The sequence below is a fragment of the Pleurodeles waltl genome, chromosome 7, assembly GCF_031143425.1.
Source record: "Pleurodeles waltl isolate 20211129_DDA chromosome 7, aPleWal1.hap1.20221129, whole genome shotgun sequence".
Lineage (NCBI taxonomy): Eukaryota > Metazoa > Chordata > Amphibia > Caudata > Salamandridae > Pleurodeles > Pleurodeles waltl.
Genome location: NC_090446.1, coordinates 1,417,097,331 through 1,417,121,798, shown reverse-complemented (window position 1 = coordinate 1,417,121,798; position 24,468 = coordinate 1,417,097,331). Strand labels below are relative to the sequence as shown.

The following is a 24,468-nucleotide window of genomic DNA, read 5'->3' as shown; positions in this document are numbered from 1 at the left end:
AGAGCCACTACCCAACAAAGCAATCTAACTATTTAAGTAATGCAGAGAAAAAAATATATTTTTTCCAGACAAGTACAATTATGGTTTTCTCTGCTGAAGTGTTTCGTTTGCTTGGTATACAACATGAATAAGATAGGTTTCAGGTTCAAAGGGATGGTGACCTGCTAGGGTCAGCAGACCACTATGCCTCTGATTGCTTTGCAATAAAGCAATCTTTTTTTGTTATTTGAAATGCAGCCTATTCTCTTTAAAGAAAAATTGGATGCATAAAAAAAAATAAGAAAACATTTATTTTCATTTTTTAGAATAGGCACTGGTCCTTGGGCCCACTACTTGCTCTTAACAAATATTTTTCAACCATCCTCAAAGGGGAAGGTGTCCCTTGAGGACCACTTCCCATTTGCGAATGGGTTACCAACAACTTTGAGCTGGTGGTAAAATGGAAATGTTTTGCAATAGCATTTCAGTCACAAAGCATTTGTACATACCATTGTGAATAGGTATTGGGAAGGGATACTCTAAACATGCCCCATCCAAATTCCGATTTGCACTCCCAAATTGTGATTCAGTAACAGGTTACATATGAAAATGCTTTTTTGTGTTCGTAAACAGCCCAATTCGGAGAATCAGGCCATTTGCAAACACAAAAAAGCTTCACACATCTGGCCCTCAGTGCAAAGTTGGTATACATTATGAGAACTTTATTCAGACTCTTCACTTACCTCAACTGTGCCATGCTTTCCACTCTGGAAATGTATCTGGGTCTGATACACAGAAACAAAGACCTCTTTGGTCACTGCCACCCGCAGGCCTTGCCATTGTTCATTCTTCACCTCCACTCTGAAGAAGGGCAGAGAACCATTGGAACCTTGGACTTCAGACAAGACGTACTTGCAGGTGCCCTGGAAATCAAACCTTCTCCCATCAAAGCTGGTGTAGTGAGGGTCTCCTGAGCCTCTGCAGATACCATCAGGCAAAACGTGGCAGCCATAGACACCTTTGATAGTGGTGCAAGTCTCGCCAGTGGCACAAGATGATAGTGAACATTGGACAGTTCTGGTGGGTCCATCACACCGACACAAAGTCTGGCAGTTGTCTTTTTTCCAAAAAATGTCTCCTACTCTGTAGTATTTGCCATTTTCTGTGCAGCCGCACTGACTCTGTGGTACACAGTCTGTGCCGCTTAGAACAAATCCGCTCTCACACTGGCATCCTTCCTTGCACTGACTGCGGCAGACCGTTGGGGCACCGGCACAGGTACCAGGGCAAGATGGTCCACATAACTCGTACTTCTGATTACTGGGACACGTTATGTCTGGAAAAATCAAAATGCCATTAAATTGATATAAACTTAGATACTTGGTGCTAATCATTGTACACTTATAAAAACAGTATAAAAATAATTACAATAAGAAATACAACACCAATACTACTACCACCACCATCACTACTACTGCCACTACTACTTCTACTACTACCTCTCCTACTAATAATAATAACATTTTTGGAAAGTATATAACCAGAGCAGTGTCCTTGTAGCATTGTCTACACATCACAGATGTTTCTGTGTTTTTTTATGTCTTAGGAGGCAATACATAAAGTAAGGATGCAAAAACATTCACTCACTGGTTCATACAACCAGCAGAAGAATTCAGTAGAGTGTTCACCTCAATAACAGTTGCTATAATAATGAGGACAGAATTTCTTTCAAGACCTAGTAAGGATTAAAGATGTGTAAACAAAGCAGAAATTAGAAGTATTCTATCGATTTCATGCCAGGTAAGCCTTCCAGTGGTTATTTTTGGATGTCTTCCTGGCCCAGAAGGGTTGAATAGAAACTATGCTAAATTGCTTTTTTATATCTTGTTGCTGGCCAGGAAGGAGATATGCAGGAAGTGGGTTAGTGCTTCCCCCTCTACTCACACTGAGTGGATGGACGCTTTGGTGTATAATATGACTTTGGACCTAGGTACGAGTAAGAAGGAAAGCAAGAAAAAGGAGTTTTGGGTTCCATTAAAAAGGTGATGGGAAAGAAACAGATTATGAGGTCCTATGACTATACCAATGGCTGGTCTCAAGGGCTCTTGGGGAGACCTATTAAAGGTAAAGAGCTAGAGACTTGCTCGTCTCCAGATGGGGGCCTGAAAGGATAGTTTGCTTTGAGGTCAATCGACCTGTATAAAGAGCCCCCTAGGGGGATACCTGGTTAGCCAGAGGACTAGATGAGGGCTATCAATAAAAAATAAAAAAATAAAAAAAGCAGAAAATAGCAGTCTATTTTGCTAATCAGTCAAACCCATAACTATGGCGGTACAGGACTAAAGAAGCTTATTTTATTCTGATTTAGTCACACAGATCAAGAAATGAATGCAATAGAATACTATGTGAATCGTAATCAGTCCATTTTTTGAGATTATAAAAAATAAGTATCACAGAGATTAAATGAAAGGTAAATATGTGGTGAAAGTATCACATACGATGGAATACTTCAGACGCAGAATGCAACATTGTACTCAGGAGGCTTTCTTTTCTATTTGTGGGAACAGAGCAGATTATGCACAACAATGTGCTTATTTTATTATAGTATGTGCCTTAGTGACAATTATCGGTAAACTATGAGCAGCAAGTGTGAGGATGTAAATTTACTTGTGTCTAACCAAGGGGCCAAAAATATATCTGTTTCCTAATTACAGTCAAATTTCATGTGTTTCAGAAAATCAGGTGAGGAATGTAATATTAGGGTCTATATTGCGCGGGTTGAAGAATACATCATTACAGCATCCAAATTGTAACTCAAATACACCATCATACAGTAACTGAAAATCACAACGAATAGTGAAATAAATAAATAACAACATTTTATTTCAACATACCACATCCAATGAGAGTCCTCCATGGGCGAATGGCATTGCCACGGCTCTGACAATGATGGGCATAGTTTTTCACATTTTCACATAGTGTCTGCTGATCACCGTCTGTTCCACACAGGTCATACACACAATTCTTGAAGTGGACCTCAGTGTCAGCATTGATGCTGCTGTTAAATGGACCGGTTGGATCGTTCATGATTCCACAATGGTTCTGGTTGCTGAACTGGGACACCATATCCTCATCACACACTGGTGGGTTGTCAGTGTCAATGCAGATGAAAGCAGAGTCCTTGTCTTCTTCTTTCCAGCTGTTTCCAAAGGTGACTGCACTGCCCACTAGAGATCCATCAGGAACCCGGAAGTCATCGCTCCTGTTTCCATTGAAGTTTCCACAAAGGCCAGAAAGAGATCCTGAGTATGCTGCAGGCACCTGCACAGATACATGATGTCTCCAGTCGTAGGACACCACAAGACCAAAGTCTGTCTGGAGGACTGCAGAGGAGCCGCTGTAGTAGACCTGGATCTTACCAGATTGACTGGAAATTGGGAGAATATGTTGGGAGCCATTGATCTGAAATGGTTATACATAGTTTTCAGTAAAATATAGGAAATTTATTTAATGGTTCACTTTGAAGTTTCTTTCTTCATTTCTAACATTAGATTTTCCTTTCATCTGCAAATACACACTCTTAATCGTGATATCCTAATCACATTTAAAGTCATCAAACATTTAAAATAAAGAAATTTGTATTTCTTCTATTTTCATGCATTTTTGTTTTTATTGGTTTACACTTTATACCTAACACTGTGATTTAACACTTTTTAACTATTGGCATAACTTTAACAATTTAGGTCTCAATTTCCAAAATAACTGGATAAACAATGATCTCCTGAATTTTCACTCATTAAAAAGGCAATCAGAATGGCAAGCTGTAGTAAAGCCAAGTTGGTAACCTGTTATCTTCATTTCACAGGTTTACCGTACATCCATAATCTTGTCTATTACCCAGAAAATAGAGGCTGATTTGTCTTTGACAGTTGTTACAATACAGAATATTGGATCTGGAGGAGGCATCTAATTTTTCATATCTGTCTTTCTTTGTTCTTTTGTCTTCCTTATCTTTTCACACAAAGTTGGTATCCTTCTGTAAGGCTACCAATTGCTTGTATGGCTGAGAAATGTGAATCTGTCCACCTTCAAAAGTCAGCTAAACCTCATTTTGTCCATCCACATACATAATCTACAATTGGCAAATGGAATTGCAGTGAACAAAGAACACTAGGACCAATATTAAGTAGGTTGCTGGACTAATTTTGAGATTACCCACAAGAAAAGCATCAACGTCATAATAGACATCTGTATTTAATTACTACTGAATGGGTCCTGTAATTAAGAATTGTGAACCACATACGATAACTACTGTATTCTTCCTCCAGTCATTAAAAAAACTTCCACTAACTGATAAAGATATTAATTATGCTTGTTCTACTGGATTTTAATTTAGCTGCAAACTAGCTTGTACATTCTTAGAGTCAATCACAAATATAATTAATTTATGTCTGCGTGGATAATTTGAGTTGCAGTGTGGCTGTTAAATGACATAAATGAATTAACCTCAGATGCCTAAGCAAAGTAGAGCATCATGTCTCTGATAGTGATGGAAGCTCAATATTTTCTTTTCCCCATATCACCATAGTTGTCACTTGCAGTACTCAATTAATGCCATTGGTGAGCACATATCACTCTTGTTAACTGATCCTCAGCATTGTATTTATGAGGTCTAACAATCTTATGTGCAATTAAAGGTTTTGCATAAAGTGATTTGCCTGGTGTTTGCCATACATACAGCTGTAAACATCCTTGTGCACCGTATAGCTGTATATCAACCTGGGATTTCCCCCATGGCATTTTCCTCTGTGCAAAAATTGTTCAATATGAACATACGTGCAGAAGTGATGTTGTGTTTTACCTCTTTAAACAGTAATCAAGCTGTAAGGCTTGTAGCTCTGGCATTCACTCATGCACCACATATATTTTATGAATTTCTTTTTCAGTATATCAAACATGTTTAAAAATGCTGTAAAAACCATCTCAATTCTTAGCTCAAGACACTTATTGTTATTCTCCATTCTTGGTATTGGTTTTATCTGCTCTCAACATGGATGTTTATACCTGTCATTAAAAATGGATACATCATATTCCATAGGTCAACTTTGGCAAGTTAAAAGAAATAAGGTCTTTCTTTACCTGAACACGGCCATATTCTCCACTCTCTATGGAAATCTGCTCCCCGTAGACATTCACTTCAACTGTTCGTGTCCAGGCCACCACAGGTGATGATCGGTGCTCATTTTGTACCATGACACTGAAGTCAATGAGGGAGCCGGTCTGGGAGTTGGACTTACTAAGGGTGTATTTGCATACTCCTTGATAATCAAAGGCAACTCCATCAAAGGTGCGGTAGTGAGGATCTCCAGAGGCCCAGCAGATGCCAATGTCTGTAGGATAGCACTTCCTCATTCCATTCATGACCTTACATTCTTCTAGGGTGGCACAGGTATGGGCTTCACACACCATCTGTTGAGCGATGCAGGTGCATTTCTGGCTGCAGGTATCTGTTAGGAAGACCTCATCTCCCAGGTTGTAGTAGACACCGTCCATAGTGCAGCCACACTGACTTTCAGGCACACAGAAACCAGAGTGAAGAGCAAACCCTTCATCACAGAAGCATCCGTCTACACTCTCTGCTGTGCAAGGGGCACTTTGATGAAGGTTGCTACAGGTGGTTGGGCAGCCAGTGCCAAACAGTTCATAGTGACTGTTCTCAAGGCAGTTTTCATCTGCGAAGAAGAACAGGAAGTGTGCGCCGTGATATAATTACTGATTTCAAGTGTTGCAGATACAGTTAGCCCTGAACAATGTATCGCTCCATACTGAATTAAAGATTTTACTGAATACAAAGTAAAGTTTGTAAACTGCTTCACTCAAGATTCAAAGTCCAGAACATAATTAAAGCTGGCTATTTTTATCTAACACAAATTACCATATTAACGTTCACAGATACTTCATGGGATCTACAAAAGCTGATTTATCCACAAACGATGGCTGCTCCCTGTGAGAGTCTATATATTTAGAGGAATATATATATATATATAAATATATATATAAATATATATAGAATGCAACATACAAGCAAAGAAGGAAGAACAAGGAAAAATTGAAATATTTCTACTTGTTACACCTGCCTCAGAGAAGCACAGGATTTTGTGGCAAATCCCTGTCTACAATTTTTGCATACAGCCATTTGCATTAAAATCCCATGGGTGGTGGATGGGCATGCCCAGGGACCACCCATGGAATGCCCCCTCGATGCAAATTAATACACTGTACAGCTTTGCATTACTTTTGGTTACAATCCAAAGGGAGTTGCATTGGACTGTAAATCCCAACCAGACATTTTGGGCCTAATTTGTGTTTAAAAAAGATATCCAAACCCCATACCAAGTCTTGTATATCTGGGCCCAAATACCTTTCAAGATTATGGAACACTGACAAGCCCAGGAGTGGTACCAAGCCCAGGGTAGCAAAACTACAATCACCCTATTGTGTTACTCACGTGTTAACAGACTATAAAGCTACATTCTCTCAACCACACAAAACCTGCTGCACAGCCTCTAATATCCCAGGACATTGCTTTAGGGCAAGAGCAGTGAATGTAAATCTATACAAATGTTGCAATGCAGTACATCCATATAGAGAGATTATCCAATACGACTCTGTTTCTTGATTCTACTATTGGACAAGTTATGAATGAAACATGACTTTCTTAATATCAGAATCCTAGAAGAGAATTATTGACTTACCACATTGCAGCTCTGACCTCCAGTCTGGAATCACCAAGCTGTGAAGGTTACAGATCTCCTCGTAGGCCTGGACAGCCATGCAGAGCATCCCCTTGTTGGTGCCATAGTAGCAGAGATCATACACACAAGAGGTCACAAATGGTTCCGCGTCCTCGTACCACTGGCACTCATCGAAGGGGCTCGATGGGCGGGTGATGATCCAGCACAGCCCTTCGATGGCTCCCAGATTAGTGCACGTGTCATTGGGGCTGATCACACCTGTATCATCCATGCACCTGAGGAGAGGAGAGAGAATGAAACTCAGGTATAACGAGCCATTGACAATATAAATTGAATTTATGTTAAAACCAAACAGAAGGAAGATGCCTCTTTTTAAATGATTGTTCTCAAACCACGGACATTGCTGTTACAAAAAACACTGATCACTCCCTCCTCTTATTCCCTCCCTCCATACAGATAGCCCCTCCTTTAACACTTATAAGCAGCAATTGTTACCATTGTCGGCTGTTTCTCAAGCTCAGAATGTGTAGCAAGATGTGTTGCTTCAATCAGTTTCACTACAGATTTATTTTACTTTGGTTGTAATATTCAATGAGAATTGTACTATGCAGCTCTTCCCAGTTGAAAGAGTCCCAACCCCAAAAAGTCACACTGGGGAGCAGAGCAGGCTCTAGACTGTGCTCATAGTAAACTCCTTGGTTGAAGACGGGATAATGCAGGGAGGCAATGCATTGGCCTTTCGATTGTGTCTGTTGCGTGCACAACATCATGCCTGTAGTGCAGCCTTATATTAAGCAGTAAAGCTAAGGGCCGCGAATGACGTAGCCTCATTCAGAAGTTGTCGCCCTTGGAATGACCCCTTTGCTCTGCCCCTTGACATGGATGAAGAGCCTGTAAAGCTGGGGGGCTTGTCCTAGAATGGGAAACAGCACTCATTGGTTAGGCAGGTACACGATGATGCTCATTCTAGGGATGTGTGCTGCTTCACTATGACCTCCTGCCGAATCCTCTTTGGGCCGTGATGAATAGTGTTGTGCACTCAACACATTTTTTGTACAGCACTTTTAGTTGAGCATTTATATCATTCATATTTCAGTGATTGCTCTCCTTTGTGTGGCTCCCCAAGATGCCTATCTATCATAAGGATGGAAACCACATTCAATAATTTGCATATTTCCCCAGCGCCAGGATGTCTTTTCTGGATAACAGAGGACTTCACAACCCGGCTTTTTTCATTCATTCACTGATACTTTTTATGAACATTTCATAAGCTGCGCATTCTAACTAAGATGTATATTATTAATACATGTAATTGCGTTAAGTATGATTTACCAATAATTTACTGTAAAGTTCACTAGTGTGTGAATATTTCATAAAAAAATACATATGACCTAAGCAAGTCTGCATTTATGTGATTTAAAAAAAAATAATTTAGATCAAAAATCACTCGTCCTGCAGGAAAACGATGACAACACGCAAACACTTCCCCAAACCTACAGAATTCAATATATATTTTAGTGTGTTTTTTCTTAAAGGTAAGACATATCATTGCTTACCCTGCTGAATTGATGTCTGCCTTCCAGGAGTTCCCAAACTCTGCATCGCTGCGCGCAAGAGTTCCATCCGGCTTTGCCTTGTCGTCCTTGGGGTTTCCGTTGTAGTTGCCACACATCCCCCGCACTTGGTTCTTGTACTGGGGCCCAACTTGCACAGTGACTGTGTTAACACCATTATATCGAATGCGCACCCCGAAGGATGTGTCCACAGAGATGGCGCTCTTGGCTGCAGTGATGTTTACATGAGGTCCCAGCATGGCTGGGAGTATGGTCTTGACTCCATTGATCTGAAAGACAGAGAGGGATCTGAATATAACGATTTTTGAAGGCAACAAGAACCAAATGTAGATCAATCACATTCAGCGTATTGAATTCTACTAGTAAAATAATTAGAGTTAATTAATAACATGTGGCCTCCTAAGAACTTTTTTGGTTAGGTCAATGACAGTCATGAAACTGCTGGCTCCAGATGTTTTTAAAAACAGCATCTGAAGTGAATATTGTTAAGACGGTGATGATTTCTAGAATGAATTCAAGATATAAATAGTTTTTTCCCGGTCCGGCGAAAGACGGCACTAGTTAGGCATTCACTTTTTCTAAAGCAAGGAGGGTTCATGGCAGCGGTTACCAGATCTTTTAGTACACAAAAAAAGGATTAGTGCTAAACACAACTTCATGTTGCCACTTTGTAGGCCAAGAAGCCTTTTTGGAGCTACCGGAAATATTTTATAATTTTATCTAGATGTAAAAGAACAAAGAAAATGTATGTATAAGGCATGGCTCCTATAGTACTATACTGGCCCACACTACTCTATATCCATTATTCCTAACGCACATCAAGAATCAAACTTTAAAAAGTGTCTTCCAACGTCTGCATCTGACTGTTTTTAAGTGTTTGGGAGACAAATTTAAATAATCAAAATAAATATTCTAATGACAATACTCTGAGTAATTTTTGATTTGGCCTTGACTGCTGTGTACATCTATTTTCATATGTCAATTTTTAAAGTTGCATTCTTAGACACCAATAAAGCAAATGAACAGTAAATCAGGTGTACATGGTTAGTATGGAATTTCTATAATTTATTATACAGATAAATTGTTAATCTCACCAGAGGAACTTTTCCTTGTTCAAAGACCAGTTTGATGTTCCCATCAGTGCTGTTCAGCCAAATGGTCACACGGTACACAAAAGATACGCGGGGGTTCTGGTAGCGTCTGTTCTCTGCCACCACACGGTAGTAGAATCCTGAAGAAGAATCAGAGCCCCAGCTGATCTCATAGGCACAGGTACCCATAAAATTGGCCACAGTCCCATCAAAGGTGTGGTAGTGTGGGTCCCCAGTCACCGTGCAGATCGCCCAAGGCATCTGGCATCCTAGCTTTCCATTCTTAATGGCACACTCCTTGCCTTGGGCACAGTTGGTACTAACACACCGGAAGTTACCAGTGGTGTCACAACGGCACCTCTTTGAGCAGTCAGAGAGCCAGATGAGGTCTCCAGCCTGTGGGACAGAAAAAGGGTCATACATGGATAGGAAACAGCAGATAGATTAACTGTATACATGTATAATATGTGAAAAAGAGAGATTGGGGTTTACTGAGATTACTCAGAGGAAAGAGTCAGACAAGACTCGACATCCTAAGGCACAACAACACATGGATATATACATATGAATCATTTATGTAAATACTTATTTACAAGAGAACAAGGCAGTAAGAGAATGGGAGGAGACTCAATAGATATATTTGAAATATGAATCTAATCCCCAACAATAAAATATGCTGTTCACAGGAACACCCTAGTATACTAAAATAAAGCACACTCATCAAGAATTAACTAATTGTTTCTGGCCTATTAATGAACAGTATTTAACCCAAGGTTGTATTGTATTGTGTAGTATTTGCATTTGTAAAACATTTTAAACCAAAAAGGCATCTAAGCGCTAGAAACTAGGTCGCAGGAGAAATGGCAAAAGCAGAAGGGCACACAGAAACCAGGTAAGCCAAACCAACCACTATGCTGCAGAATACAGCCAAGTTTTCACCCGTCTCCAAAAAATCATATAAAAGTCCGTTCCTCTGATGAAATCAGGGAGCTTGTTCCATTGCCTGGCAGCAGACACTGTAAAGGCTCTTTCCCCCCATCTAATTTTCCGAAATCTGAGAACATTGACCTTTCTCTGGCATGTAGATCTTAATGACCTGCTAGGAACATACCACGTAAGGGTGGACCGAAAGTAGTGTGAGCCCAGCTGGTGAAAGGACTTGAACACCAAGCATAAGGCCTTAAAGCTGCCTTGCTTCCTCACAGGAAGCCAGTGAAGAGTCCTTAAGCCCTCACTCTCCAAGCAACTTTGAGGTAATCTTAGGACCAATCGTGCCACCACATTTTGGATAACTTGAATTTCGTTGAGGGAGTACTGATTTTCATTATAGATAAAGGGTATTACAGTAGTCCAGGTGAGAGTTGATGTGCACCAGGACAACTGGCACCTAGGGCTCCATCAGTATAAAAGGAAAAACAAATCTCAGTATCTTAATCTTCCAAAAGCAAGAGCTCATGATTTTGTTAACCTGGCTTTTAAAGGTCAGGGTACTATCAAAGATGATAGCCAGATTCCTTGCCACATTCACCGGAACAGGAGGCAGTCCACAGGTCTCAGGCCACCAACAGCTATTCCAAATTGAATTATTGGCACCGAAAATCAGGTTAGCAAACAAAATAGTTTTTTCATACCATTTTTCTGTAGCATACATGCAAAACCAAAGCTAAAACACCATTGAAAAAATGAGAACAAATACCCAAGTACGTGATTCAGTGAGGCAGACAAATAGGGAGAAGAGTGCAAAGAGGACAGAGCAAACTCTGCAATGTGGGGAAATGAGGTGCATATGAGTATGGATGTATGAGGGATAAAAAGGGTTTCATCTTTAGCCAAAGAAAGGTGGGAAAAAGTAAACAAACAATTTTTTTGCTTTTCTCCGGCTGATTTGGCTTTCCTTCACTAAAACCAACGGGAACTCCAGGCAGCCATCTGTGCACCGGCTTTGGTTAGAAGAGTTAAGAGAGAGATGCAGGAGGATGGAGCCTATTTAGGTGGGAGGCCGCCCACTCTCCACAGCACTCTTTATGTTGGGTATGTGTTGGGGTGGAAGTGCCAGTTTGGGTTTACCTCCGGGCAATAACGGCCATTTGTCGTCCCCTTCCCCTTTATACAGCCTCACCTGAGGCTTGGGCCAAAAACTAGGAGAAGGGCAATTATCAAATGTTATTGCCAGAGATTTAGGCAATAATGCTTAGACTGAATACTAGATTATGGTAGAAAGTGAGAGACACTGTCACTGGATATGGAGAGAACTCACATATCATTCCACAGTATCCTACCAGGAAAAATATTTTCTGATAGAACAGGCAGGACATGTTCTACCTGGTATACACTGAGCGCACATGGATACATCATGGAGTTCATGGTGGAATGAACTCTACCAGCTGGTGTTCAGACTCCCACACCCTTCTACTCATATTGACATGTGAGGGGACAACCAGCATTGAAGCAATGACACTCACGTTGTAGTACATCCCCTCATGCTCACAACCGCACTGCTCCGCTCTCACGCAGGTGTCCCCACTTCTCTGGTACCCATCATTACAGACACAGCCCTCAGAGCAGGTGGCATCACAGTGTGGGAGCAAAGAAGAGGAGACACACGAATCTTGGCACTTCCGGTGGCAAAGCTCATAGTGGCTGTTGGTTGGACACTCCATGGCTGCAGATACCAAAAGAAATACATTGCTTGTTAGACTGATAAGAGACTTAACAGTCAAGAAATACAACATTACAGACACTATTAGTTTCACAGGAGGAGAAGCATAACCTATGACATAACCAAAGCAGACACCAATCTTTAACCATTAGGTTCCTGTGAAATATTTTACTACCACTTTACATGAACCAATTGTGATAACGTGAAGTTGTATGCCACTCTGCACATGTGACGTCATTCAGCAGATGAGACCCTCCTACATCAGTGGCAGCTGCAGATAATTACACTACACATAAAGAAGGCTCTGGGAGCATGGCAGTCATGAAAGCCCCGAATACAATTGTTGGAAATGGCCCTTCTGCAGGGTTATCCGCAGACTTTTTGCCTTCCTTCTTCTCTTTTTCTGACCTCATTTTTGCTGGTTTTTAGACTCTGCGCACTTTACCACTGCTAACCAGTGCTAAAGTGCATATGCTCTCTCCCTTTAAACATGGTAACATTGGATCATACCCATTGGACTATTTAATTTACCTATAAGTCCCTAGTAAGGTGCACTATATGTGCCCAGGGCCTGAAGATTAAATGCTACTAGTGGGCCTGCGGCACTGGTTGTGCCACCCACTTTAGTAGCCCCTTTACCTTGTCTCAGGCCTGCCATTGCAAGGCCTGTGTGTGCAGTTTCACTGTCACTTCGACTGGGCATTTAAAAGTACTTGCCAAGCCTAAAACTCCCCTTTTTCTACATATAAGTCACCCCTAATGTGTGCCCTAGGTAATCCATAGAGCAGGGTGCTGTGTGGGTAAAAGGCAGGACATGTACCTCTGTCGTTTTTACACTATTGTGAGGCCTGCTCCCTTCATAGGCTAACATTGGGGCTGCCCTCATACATTGTTGAAGTGGTAGTTGCTGATCTGAAAGGAGTAGGAAGGTCATATTTAGTAAGGCCAGAATGGTAATATAAAATCCTGCTGATTGGTGAAGTTGGATTTAATATTACTATTTTAGAAATGCCACTTTTAGAAAGTGAGCATTTCTCTGTACTTAAATCTTTCTCTGCCTTACAATTCACGTCTATCTGGGTTTAGTTGACAGCTCCTTGTGCATTCACTCAGACACCCCCCAAACACAGGGTACTCAGCCTCACTTGCATACATCTGCATTTTGAATGGGTCTTCCTGGGCTTGGAGGGTGGAGGGCCTGCTCTCACACAAAGGACTGCCACACCCCCTACTGGGACCCTGGCAGACAGAATTGAACTGAAAGGGGACCTGGTGCACTTCTAAGCCACTCTTTGAAGTCTCTCCCACTTCAAAGGCACATTTGGGTATAAAACAGGGCCTCTGCCCTACCACCTCAGACACTTCCTGGAGAAGAAACCTGAACCAGAACCTGCACCCTGACAAGAAGAACTGCCTGGCTGCCTAAAGGACTCACCTGACTACTTTCTACAGAGGACTGCTGCCTTGCTGTTGCCCTGCTGCCTTGCTGAACTCTTGCCCTGCTGCAGAAGTGCTCTCCAAGGGCTTGGATAGAGCTTGCCTACTGTACCCTGAAGTCTCAGGACCAAAAAGACTTGTCTCTTTCAACTGGACTCCTTGTGCGGCGAAAAATTCGACGCACAGCTTGCTCTGCAATGAAAAATTCACTGCACGCCAGACAGGAAAGACGCCGCTCGACTTTGCGAGGAAAAGAACGACGCAGGGCCTGCAGTGCAACCAGAACTTTGCCGCTGCCTGGACAGCGCGCCGCCCGACTTCCAGAGAGGAAATTGATACAGCGCCTGCCGTAAGGGAGAAAATTCCACGCACAGCCCACCGGAACGACGCGCAGCCGGACAACATGCCCAGGATTCCACGCACAGACCCCGGGACGTCTGAAAACCCCACGATCCACAGAGTAGACCTGTCTGCGCGCCGGAAATCGACGCAACATCTTCCCCCCGTGAAAAATAACTACGCATGTCTGTGTGTTAAGGGGCGAAACCGACGCACACACCATTTTCCACGCATCTCCTCCTCTGCGGCCCACTGCGGAGATTTTTCACTCCAAACCAGGTACTTTCTGCTTGAAACAGACTTTGTTTGCTTTTTAAAGACTTAACACACTTTATATCACTTTCCAGTGATATCTTTACATTTTCATATTGCATCTTTTATCATTTTGACCTACAAATATCCAGATAAATATTAAATATTTTTCTAAACCCTGTGTGGTGTATTTTTGTGGTGCTATATTGTGTTATTGTATGATTTATTTCACACATACTTTACACATTGCCTTCTACGTTAAGCCTGGCTGCTCAGTGCCAAGCTACCAGAGGGTGGGCACAGGATAATTTGGATTGTGTGTGACTTACCCTGACTAGAGTGAGGGTCCTTGTTTGGACAGGGGGTAACCTGACTGCCAACCAAAGACCCCATTTCTAACAACAATATTACATTTTCATTCTTGAATTCCAGACTTCAGTCTTCCCCAGCAATACTCAAGCATCTTTGTTTAGAACAGACATTTACACTGTTTAATTGAACCTTTAGAGTCCATGGATGTCATGAGCCCTAATGCAAGCATGAACTTATCGAAAATCGTACCCCATTCCTGGTTGATATTAAATAACAGCTATGATTGGAGTACCTTGGGCCATGGAACCCTCGAGCACCAGTAACAACACACCTATTGCTCTAACGGTAACTACATTGCTACTTTTGGGCTTCAGAGTTTCTTATTCAATAACAGCAATTCCTCTCTTCTAAATCCTGTATCCGCACTTTACCTTTTCTTTCATGTCTATCTACCTCCTCTCATCCTCCTCCCTACTTCTATTTAATCACCCTGTTACCTGTATCACTCTGCTCCCTTGCACATTCATATCTTTTGTTCTAGCTTTCGATCTTTTGATTATTTTCATTCCCCATTGGCTAGAAATACTTATTACCGCCTCCCCAGTATCACCTATTTTTGTCCTTTTTTGCGTCTCCCTTTCCACTGTGTTTCTCACCGGCCCTCTCCTCTCCTTATCTTCTTCCTCCTTCTTTCACCTCCATATTTAGTTTTCTTTTCAACTTCTCTTTCTCTTTTCTGTTTTTGTCCTCCATTTCTCTCAGTCTCCTATAGCCCTTTCAGTTTCTCCTCCATGTCTCGTTCCACTGTCTTCCTTTTTATCACGTTGCTACTTTTTGATCTTGCCAACTTTTCTTGTTTCCTCTCCCATCGCTTCTCTGTCTTTCCTCTTCTAGCCTTCTGATCTTCTTTCCCTTTTACTCTCCTCAGCAGTTCCCCTTTGCTCTACTACACTGCCCACTCCTTAGAGCACCAGCTGTTTATTTTTCTCTTCATCAAGGGCAAAGAGAGATGCAGGTCCCCAAGCAGACCTCGGTGCCACTGCACTGGCTGCACCACTGACACCTATGCTCCTGGAATCACATTCGGAAGGATAGAGAGCTGAGCATAAAGTGTGCGTTATGCGATGTGAAAGGCCTTTTAGTGCTATGCTAGTGGTGGTTTAGGAAAATATATAATGGAAAGTATTATAAAACCATTCATTTTCAGATGGTACAAATGTTCAAAAAAATGAAAGAATTCTTAACTCTCAGCCAAAAATGAGTAAAAGTGCCTGAACAAAGTAAATTTGATCTGTTACGGTAGAAATTAGATGGTGAAGTTAATCAAGCTTCATTATAACTCAGAAAAGCTAACTTACTAATGGTGACGAGACGTTGGGTATATATACTCAAAGCTTCTACTTGCAAATATTCTACCACGGTCTTGAGTCGGCGAGAACTTCTGACACACTAACTCATATAAAGCTTTGTTTCTGGAGGTTAGCGTCACTACATTTTACAGAATACCGCAAACAATGTCCTAATGTGTAAGACAGAGAGGGAATGATTTCTGACCCAAAAAGGCAGTTTTGAAAATATCTAATTGTGATACCAATTAAAAATCTAATTGTTTAACAATACATTTTAATTCAAGTTTGCTCATTTCTGTCATTAATGTTATATAAAATGATAAAATACAAAATGATGTATTTACAAATTATTTACAATTAATATTATTAAGTTATTTTCACTATTCTGAGACTTGTTGATAATTTACTTTAACACTAGAGGTGCTCCTATTAAATATGCAAAACATCAACAGTGATTGCATTACGACCTCTATATTCAAATTTCCCGCTTTGAAACAGACCCAAAATGGTGGTCATTTTCAGTACTCTGTAAAATATAGTGACTCTACTGGAGGTTTCTCATGCGCACTCCAGTGGGATAACATTGAATTAAGTAGTGTGCAAGTCGGCAGCTAGATGGAGATGATCATCACTACTGTACATTACACGTACATAGTTGCACTGATTTTTTTACAAACTGACAGCTGGCTTAAATTGAGCTTTAAAGTGACAGTTTATGTGCTTTAAATTGTTAATGGGTAGATTACATTAATACAGTATTTTCTCTATAGAGTCTTTAATGTAAAGTTTTAGTTTCTTTGAGTTGATCCATTTTTTTCTATCTTTTGGAAACAATTTAAGAAAGCTTGATTGTAATTTTCAATCAAGATCAAATCAATATTAATTTTCAATCACAGATAGACAACTTCATTGTTGCTTAAAAGCTTTTTATGTTCTATTTTTTTACTCTGCCACAGTTGATTCACTCCTTAAAAACGAGGAACTCCTTTACTCACCACAGATAGAGCTGTTCCTCCAGCTGCCGATGGTCACATTGGCAGCCTGGCAGGTGGCCGTGTAGGTCTGAATGGCATGGCACAGGACCGTGCTGTTCCCTTCAGTCAGGCAGTGGTCGTAGACGCAGTCAGAATAGTAGTGAGCAGGGTTGATCTTTGAGTGACAGGAGGAGAAGGGCCCTCTGGGGTCTTGGATGATCCAACAAGCTCGCTTAGAGGCCATAATCTTGTCTGCACTGCAGACTGGGCAGTCACCTGAGCAGCCGTGGCCACAGCCGGTGCTGCCTTCAGAAACCCAGCTGCTACCAAAGGTGAAGGAGTTGGTAACGACAGACCCACTTCGGGTAGTGAAGTCATCAGACACCACTCCGTTGAAGTTCCCACATAGACCACTGGTTTGGCCCTGGAATCGAGCAGGAAGTGTAACGAAGACGCTGTAGACCATGTCATAGTTGACTGTCAGGCCAAAGTCTGTTCTTAGTACTGTGTAGGCCCCACTTTTAAAGATGACAATTCTTCCACTGTTGATCTTCACAGGGAGAGTCTGAATGATTCCATTGATCTAAAAGAGAATGGCATATTGAAAGACTAGGTATCTTGGATGTTCATATTTTTAGCAACAAAGTAAATCATTAAAATAACCAACTGTATTATATGATGTTTGATTGTAGCTGGGAATATTAAGGTTTTTTTTTTTTTTTTACTATTTTGGAAATAGAAATATATGGGTAGAGCTGAAAACTGTGCCATAAGTGTCTCTCCTAGAAAACTGTGTGCTCATTAATTTTCCCTTTCCTGATGCAATTTCAATAGCCAATTTGTAATACCTGTCATAAAAAGTGCAAATGTCTATTACCAAACAAAAGGCAGCTCTAACTAGTATTAATTTATATTCATCTGTTTGCCACTACTGTTTCTACCAACTGAGAGACACGTGGCTTACTAATATTAATTCAACAATCTATAAAACATTTCTCCGCAAATAAATGGGTATACTATGCAGATTGTGGTCTGGAGACACTGTATGATTCTCAGATCAATATATATCACTGGTGTGTGCCAGAATACTGAAAATACAAAAATATCACCAGACATAAATATCAAAATGATTGCTCCATTGGATATCAATTTTTTATGGTAACTCCAAAGAGAGGGAAAACTATTTTTGTCAGACAATATTTAGGCCACAATATTCTGGTATCACTCCTTTCTGACACCAGAACAGGGTACAGCAGACCAGGGAATAAGGGAAAAACATTACACATAGAAATAATTAAGAAAAGCATGTTTAAAAAAATTAAATCACCAGCATCAACAATAACTAACCATGACCAGTCCAGTGTAAACGTTCCCTCCAAATGTTTTAAGGGAACAGTAATCTAGCTCTGATGCTACTTAAATTGCTGTTATCAGCTGTAAAGAGGTGCAAAAACCTACCTCGCTTCATTTTTGCTCATGCCCTGGGCTGCAAATTACCTATTTCTGTAAAAAATAAAAACTGGCAAGTAATGACCGCTGTGGCGGCTGCCACAAATCTCAAGCAGGGGGGTATGGGTGCACAGGGGATTAGGGAAATAATAAAAACACCTTACCTGTCCTGCCACCAACGCTGTTGGCCGCTTTACTTCTCTGCTCTCCTGCTCCTGATGATGTCCCAGCAGCCCCTGGGATACCAGCACAGGTTCCCCCACGCAATCCTGGTGCTTCTCTCATGGTATACTTAGCATGAGAGCAGCACTAGAATTGGTCTGAGCGGCTTGGTCTGCCGCTCAGACAGTGTACATGAGTCTGTGCTGTTTCTCCAACCCGGATGTGCCTCGCAGCCGGGTTGGAGAAACCTAAGTGCGCATGTCTGTTTAGATGGCCTGAGACGACCAGCCAAGCTGACATGCGCACTTTTAAGTGCACTCCAGTGACTCCACTCCATCCCCCCGTCCCATGGCCTGGCCCACCGCTCCCTGCACATGCTGACTCAGCCAGCAGCTGAAAAATAAAACAATATTAAAATATTGTTTTAGTTTTTCAGCAGCTGGAGCTGAGCCAGTGAGGCGATGCTCCTCTGCAGCTGCGGAGGAGCTGCAACTGAATTTACGCTCCCATTTAGCATGAGTTAATTCATGGCTTACATGCTAAGCATGTGGTTACAATTTGCAACAATCTGGTGGCAGCAATATACAAGAAAGTGCTACTTACACATAGCTGAAGTGAGGCTGTGGTCCAAAGAATGGGTCAAAACTTGCACCCTTTTTTAGTTAGCTCTAAGGTCTAAGTGACCCCTTACCCTTTTACAACGAGGCACAAATTCAGTGCTCATTTATCAGAAATGTTAAAGCTCTGTACTTTTAAAAAGGGGTAAAAGAGGTCCTTAGAAAACTGCAGTGACATTCCTCAATGAACTGCCTACAGTGCCAGTGCTGGACACAAGACTTTGTTTCACTTCAGCAGTGTTGACCAATGCAGCATTACTGATCTTGGAATCATTGAGTGTGCCTGGTGATTGATTGTTTAGCGCCACTGGGATGAGAAGAAGCAGTGGAGAATGTTTTTATTCAGCAATTTCCATGTACATGGAGAGTTGGGAGGCCTGTGCTGCAGTTGGAGGCATAGAGGATAGACTTCTGTGCTACAGAATGACCTCTGGCAAGCGTTTTGCACAAGGGGCTTACTGTGATTTGTGATATTTTTGTATATGTGTGTAAAATTAAAGAAATGAAGAAGAGCAGGGCAACCTGGGGGACTGTTGGGGGCTATTGTTGGGAGTTGGAGAGCTGAAGAAATATGGAGGGTGGTGGAAGGATCAAATAGAGCAGGGAAAGGAGTATAGAGCAGAGCAGGAGAGACAAACATGGAGCACAGCTGAGAGGGGAGAGCTGAAGAATAAAGAAGCACATGGTTTGGAGAGCAATATGCGGGGATAGAAGGACATGGGCGAGAGAGAGCAACACAAGGGTTGGTGAGATGGAGAGCAGTACATAAGGGAGACAAGATGCTCCCTTTTGGAGTGCTTAAGCAAAATTAAAAAAGTACCTCCAGAAATGTGTAACCAGTGGCTGAGGACAGAAAGCTAAACTTCGTCCATGCTCCACCGAAAGGACAAACACACAAAAAGAAACTGAAACCAACAAGTAACGGGTGGGCTCTAAGTATTTTTGGTATTATGTTAACAAAAAATGTCACAAGCAAACAGGGCATGTTCTGTCTCAGGTGTAACCTAAAAATAATTATTTCAAGAATGTAGTTCAAGGACACAGGTCTTTCAATCAGAACACTGTGAAACTGAAATGCTTCTTGGTGTGATAAACACAGGAATAGGGTAAAAAGCTATCTAATGAGGAGTACACAACTGTGATAGGCAACAAAGCCATCTGATCATGATTAAGGGGCTGACTGAAAGCCCACTCTATAGCTATGGGTAACAATAAGTCTGGAGACCTATAAATGATTCAGTCGATCCATGTTTTGTGTATTGCCAATGAGTTTATTTTATTTATGTTCCTTATTTAAAGAGTTATTGTACAGGCAGCAACAGCAAAATATTTTGACACAGGACAGAACATCACTTGCAATATAACACAAATGGGCATGGCTGTCACGAGTGAACCAGGTGAACTGTCACCGATATCAAAAGGTATGAACAGCCTAATACCCTAGTTGTGTATATCCTTTATATGCAAAAGGCATGCATTGCCCTGTGTTACCCCTCTTTCAAAATATTTTTGGGATAGACCCCCCCCACAGATTCTTCTTGAGGCAGGGAGGCCTACTTGCAACACAGCCCTAAAGGATGCTAGTGGTGTATGAGGGCACCAACAGTGGAGACAGTGGGCTATATGATAGAAGTGGGCAGTGGCAGTTCAAGGAAAGAATTGGGCACCTACATCTATTTTTATTTTACAAATTAAGCACGGTCTCTGACTCTAACATCTCCAGAAAAACAATTATCACTAATGATATTTGCCAACTTTGGCCATTCTAGCCACAATAAAGCAAGACACTTTTGAGTGAATTGTGAAGAGAAAATTGGATTAAAAGAAGCATACACTTGGAAACCTTGGAACTCCCAACTGCAAGTCTGTAAATAATGTGCTCCCATTAACCCCACTGAAGGTGAAGGGGCACTAGCATGAATCATATTTAATATCAGAATTGGCTACTTGTTGTTTATTCTGCCCCAGGTAAAATCAGGATTTCCCTTCTAAAATTTGGAACACAGCAACATACCAACAAAAGCACTATGGGAATGTTTAACACTGGCTCTTTAGTGCTAAGAAGAGTCATGATTGCTGTGTAATACCCATACAAGATTGACTATAGTTACCTTTTGGGTGCATTCGCCTACCTTCCATTAAACTTTAAAATAAACTATATCAATCAGGAAGAATCCTGCAGAACACCAGCCTTCTCCACCATGTTAGAGTCAAAGACTTCCTCAAAATATGGTTGCAGTTTCTCTATATCAGGCAATACCTTACAGAAAATCCTCCTAATTTCAAATTAGACTTTGTGCCTTCAGTGCTAAGAGTATTACTAGGTTAATTTCAATGTAACTCTTTAATGTAATGTGACCAGTGGCCAAAGCACCATGTAGTGATTAGTGTTGCATAGTACCTCGTCCCCTATCAAAAAATTGTTGATAAAAATATAGTTGCAGGTTTTACATGTTTGTGCAGATGACACTCCCTACACTGTCCTCTTCCACTGCTTTTTGTTTACTGTACCTGTGGCCTGATGGTCAATCCTTTGTTTGTTGGAAAAGGGCCATAAAGTCATGTAGATGGGCCGTGGCCTGAAAACAAAATGGCAGCCTTTTCCTTGTTTGTGCTACACACTTCAGCTTCCATTGCTGTAGCCTTCAGCTATGATGTGTCCACATACACCTATACCCGTTCTGCCATTTGTAATTGGGCAGAAGATATCCACTACATTATGCTCTGTTAATAATCTGATTTTGGCAGAAGGATCATTGGAGTTTCACAGAGAAAGGGCTGAAGGTTACTTACCACATACCTATCTACAGCTACACAATATGATGTACTTCTGTTTGTAAAATCAGATTCATGGCCTTGATATGGGTGCGACAAGTAAAGACATTCTGAAACTTAGCAATTTGTGAAATGGTCAGAGGAGCTTAGTTGTGAACTGCTGTCTAAGGTGTCTTGTTGAATAACTAATGAGCTATCTTGAATGTCCTACATGTGACCACATTTTAAATTGAAATGGCTGAGGTTAAAGCTAACAGCATAGAGCTCTAATACTTCAGATTATTATTGTGATTAATATTACGCAAGAAATTAGGCAAATGGCAATTGAAGTTGCTCAAATATAAATGGATTTGTCTACAGATGTAGCTAATGTACGAGTTTCCTGAAGAAAGACAGTCCTACATTACGTTATGCCTAAACTTATGGATATTAATGGAGAATTTGCTAAATATTAGGGCCGGAATGCATAACAATGTCTTTGAAATGCAAGACTCTCAGGACTTAGTCAAGAAAATGTACATAAAATTGAACAACATAGAATTAAAAAAGATTTGCAGTAGTAAACGTAGTCACTGTTATCTTCATTATATGTTTGCTTAAAACATGTTCTTACAGTTTTTCAAAATCTCAATTAAGATCTTTCCTTGCTGCTCATAGAGACAGAGGGATGTAAAAAGAGGTATCTTTCATAGTGGAAGCCAAACATGGACATTTTCTACAAAGCTGCTATAAATTAGGATTACTTCATTCAGACTGTTCACTTACCTCAATTGTGCTACGTCTTCCACTCTGGAGACGTATCTGAGTCTGATACACAGAAACAAAGACCTCCTTGGTCACAGCCACCCGCAGGCCTTGCCATTGTTCATTTTTCACCTCCACTCTGAAGAAGGGCAGAGATCCATTAGAACCTTGGACTTCAGACAAGACGTACTTGCAGGTGCCCTGGAAATCAAACCTTCTCCCATCAAAGCTGGTATAGTGAGGGTCACCTGAGGCTCGACAGATACCATCAGGCAGAACGTGGCAGCCATAGACACCTTTGACAGTGGTGCAAGTCTCACCAGTGGCACAAGATGAGCGCAAGCACTGGACAGACCTTGTGGTGCCATCACACCGGCACAAAGTCTGGCAGTTGTCTTTTTTCCAGAAAGTGTCTCCTGCTCTGTAATATTTGCCATTTTCTGTGCAGCCGCACTGACTCTGCGGCACACAGTCTGTGCCACTCAGAACAAACCCGCTCTCACACTGGCATCCTTCCTTACACTGACCGCGGCAGAAGGTTGAGGCACCGGCACAGGTCGCAGGGCAAGATGGTCCACATAACTCATACTTCTGGTTAGTGGGACATGTAATGTCTGGAAAAAACATAGTGTTAAAGGTGTACCTATAAAAGTTTCAAACATTAATCCTAATACAGCAATCAAGTATAGTACTACTCAGGGGCGTCTCCTCCATGAGGGAGGAGGAGCGTTGCCCCCCCCCCCCCGCCAGCAGCAACTGCTTTAAAAACTTCACAAGGAAGGGATAATAAACTATGTTTATTATCCCTTCCTTGTGAAGTGGGGCGAGGCATTGGGGGTGACGAGCAGAGGGGAGTGCACTGTGCACTCCCCTCAAGGCGCATGTGTTTTTGGCCGGCCGTCGTGGGCCAGCCAAGCACACATGCGCTGTAGGCTCTCTCGGTTTCTGGGCTGAAGAGGGCCTCCACAGGCTCCCAGTCTGTCTGGGAGCGTCCTGGCTGGGCGCTCCCAGACAATCCGGACACTGATTTAAGCAGCGTCAGGATAGGCGCAGGGCAGGCTGGGAGCCTGTGCCTGAAGTGAAAGCGTCAAGGGACAGAGGAGCGGGGCGCGGCACGGGAACAAAGGTACATTTTTTATTTTATTTATTCTACAACCCCCCAGCACCGCCCCGCCCCCAGAATCAGCACGAGCCGCGACTAGTACTACTATTACTACTAATAAGAATAATAAGAATAATAACAATACTTTTTGGAAAGTATGTAACACCAAAGCAGTGTTCTTGGAGCACTGTATACACATCATAGATGTTTCAGTGGTTCTAATCCCTTAGGTGATAATATATGAAATAGAGATGCAGGGATGTGGAAACATTCATTCACTGGTTCTCACAAACAGCATGTGCTGCTGCCTATGCACTGTGCAAAAATATGGTAAAGAACGGTATGGAAAGGTACAGGTGTTACTACAAAAATGACGGAATGTATTCCAGAATATATTTAATGTTTAGAGTCATGTTAATGAAATTGAAATCGCCACCTTTTTTATGATTTAAACTTGCCAATAACTATGGTGATTTAAGGTTAAAGTAAAGAGGATTCTTTTATTTTCATTTATTCAGATTGATCAACACGAGTATATAACGGAATACCACATATGTCACGACCAGTCCATCTCCCAAAATATTAAATATTAAAGATTTCAAAGATCAAATGAAAGATAAATATGTGATGAAATTATGGAATATAATCAAATACGTCAGACGAGGATAAGAACATTTTACTTTAAATGCTCTTATTTTGTTTGTATTTGAGGGATCAGAGCCGAATATGTTCACCTTTTTGCATATTTTATTATAGTATGTTTCCTAGTGGCAATTATTGGTAAGCTATAAACAGCAAGTGTGTAGATGTATATTTCCTTGTATCTAAACTGGGGGCAAAAATATGTGTTTCACATATTTGATGTTTTTTAGAAAAGGCCCATGACTAAACTGCTAAA

The 24,468-nt window shown here is 41.4% G+C and overlaps 1 protein-coding gene across 2 annotated transcripts in view; it reads right to left on the bottom strand.

Annotated features, from left to right (window-relative positions):
• LOC138246422 (uncharacterized) overlaps positions 1-24,468 on the bottom strand; it is a 274,958-nt gene that overhangs the window by 157,379 nt on the left and 93,111 nt on the right. For both annotated transcript variants that reach the window (XM_069201032.1, XM_069201033.1), the window contains exons 36-44: positions 22,490-23,082; positions 16,743-17,304; positions 11,862-12,061; positions 9,403-9,795; positions 8,291-8,577; positions 6,735-7,009; positions 5,119-5,711; positions 2,874-3,441; positions 723-1,315 (exon numbers count right to left, since the gene is read on the bottom strand). In XM_069201032.1, coding sequence (XP_069057133.1) covers positions 723-1,315; positions 2,874-3,441; positions 5,119-5,711; positions 6,735-7,009; positions 8,291-8,577; positions 9,403-9,795; positions 11,862-12,061; positions 16,743-17,304; positions 22,490-23,082 — 4,064 coding nt within the window. The remainder of the gene's footprint in view (positions 1-722; positions 1,316-2,873; positions 3,442-5,118; positions 5,712-6,734; positions 7,010-8,290; positions 8,578-9,402; positions 9,796-11,861; positions 12,062-16,742; positions 17,305-22,489; positions 23,083-24,468) is intronic.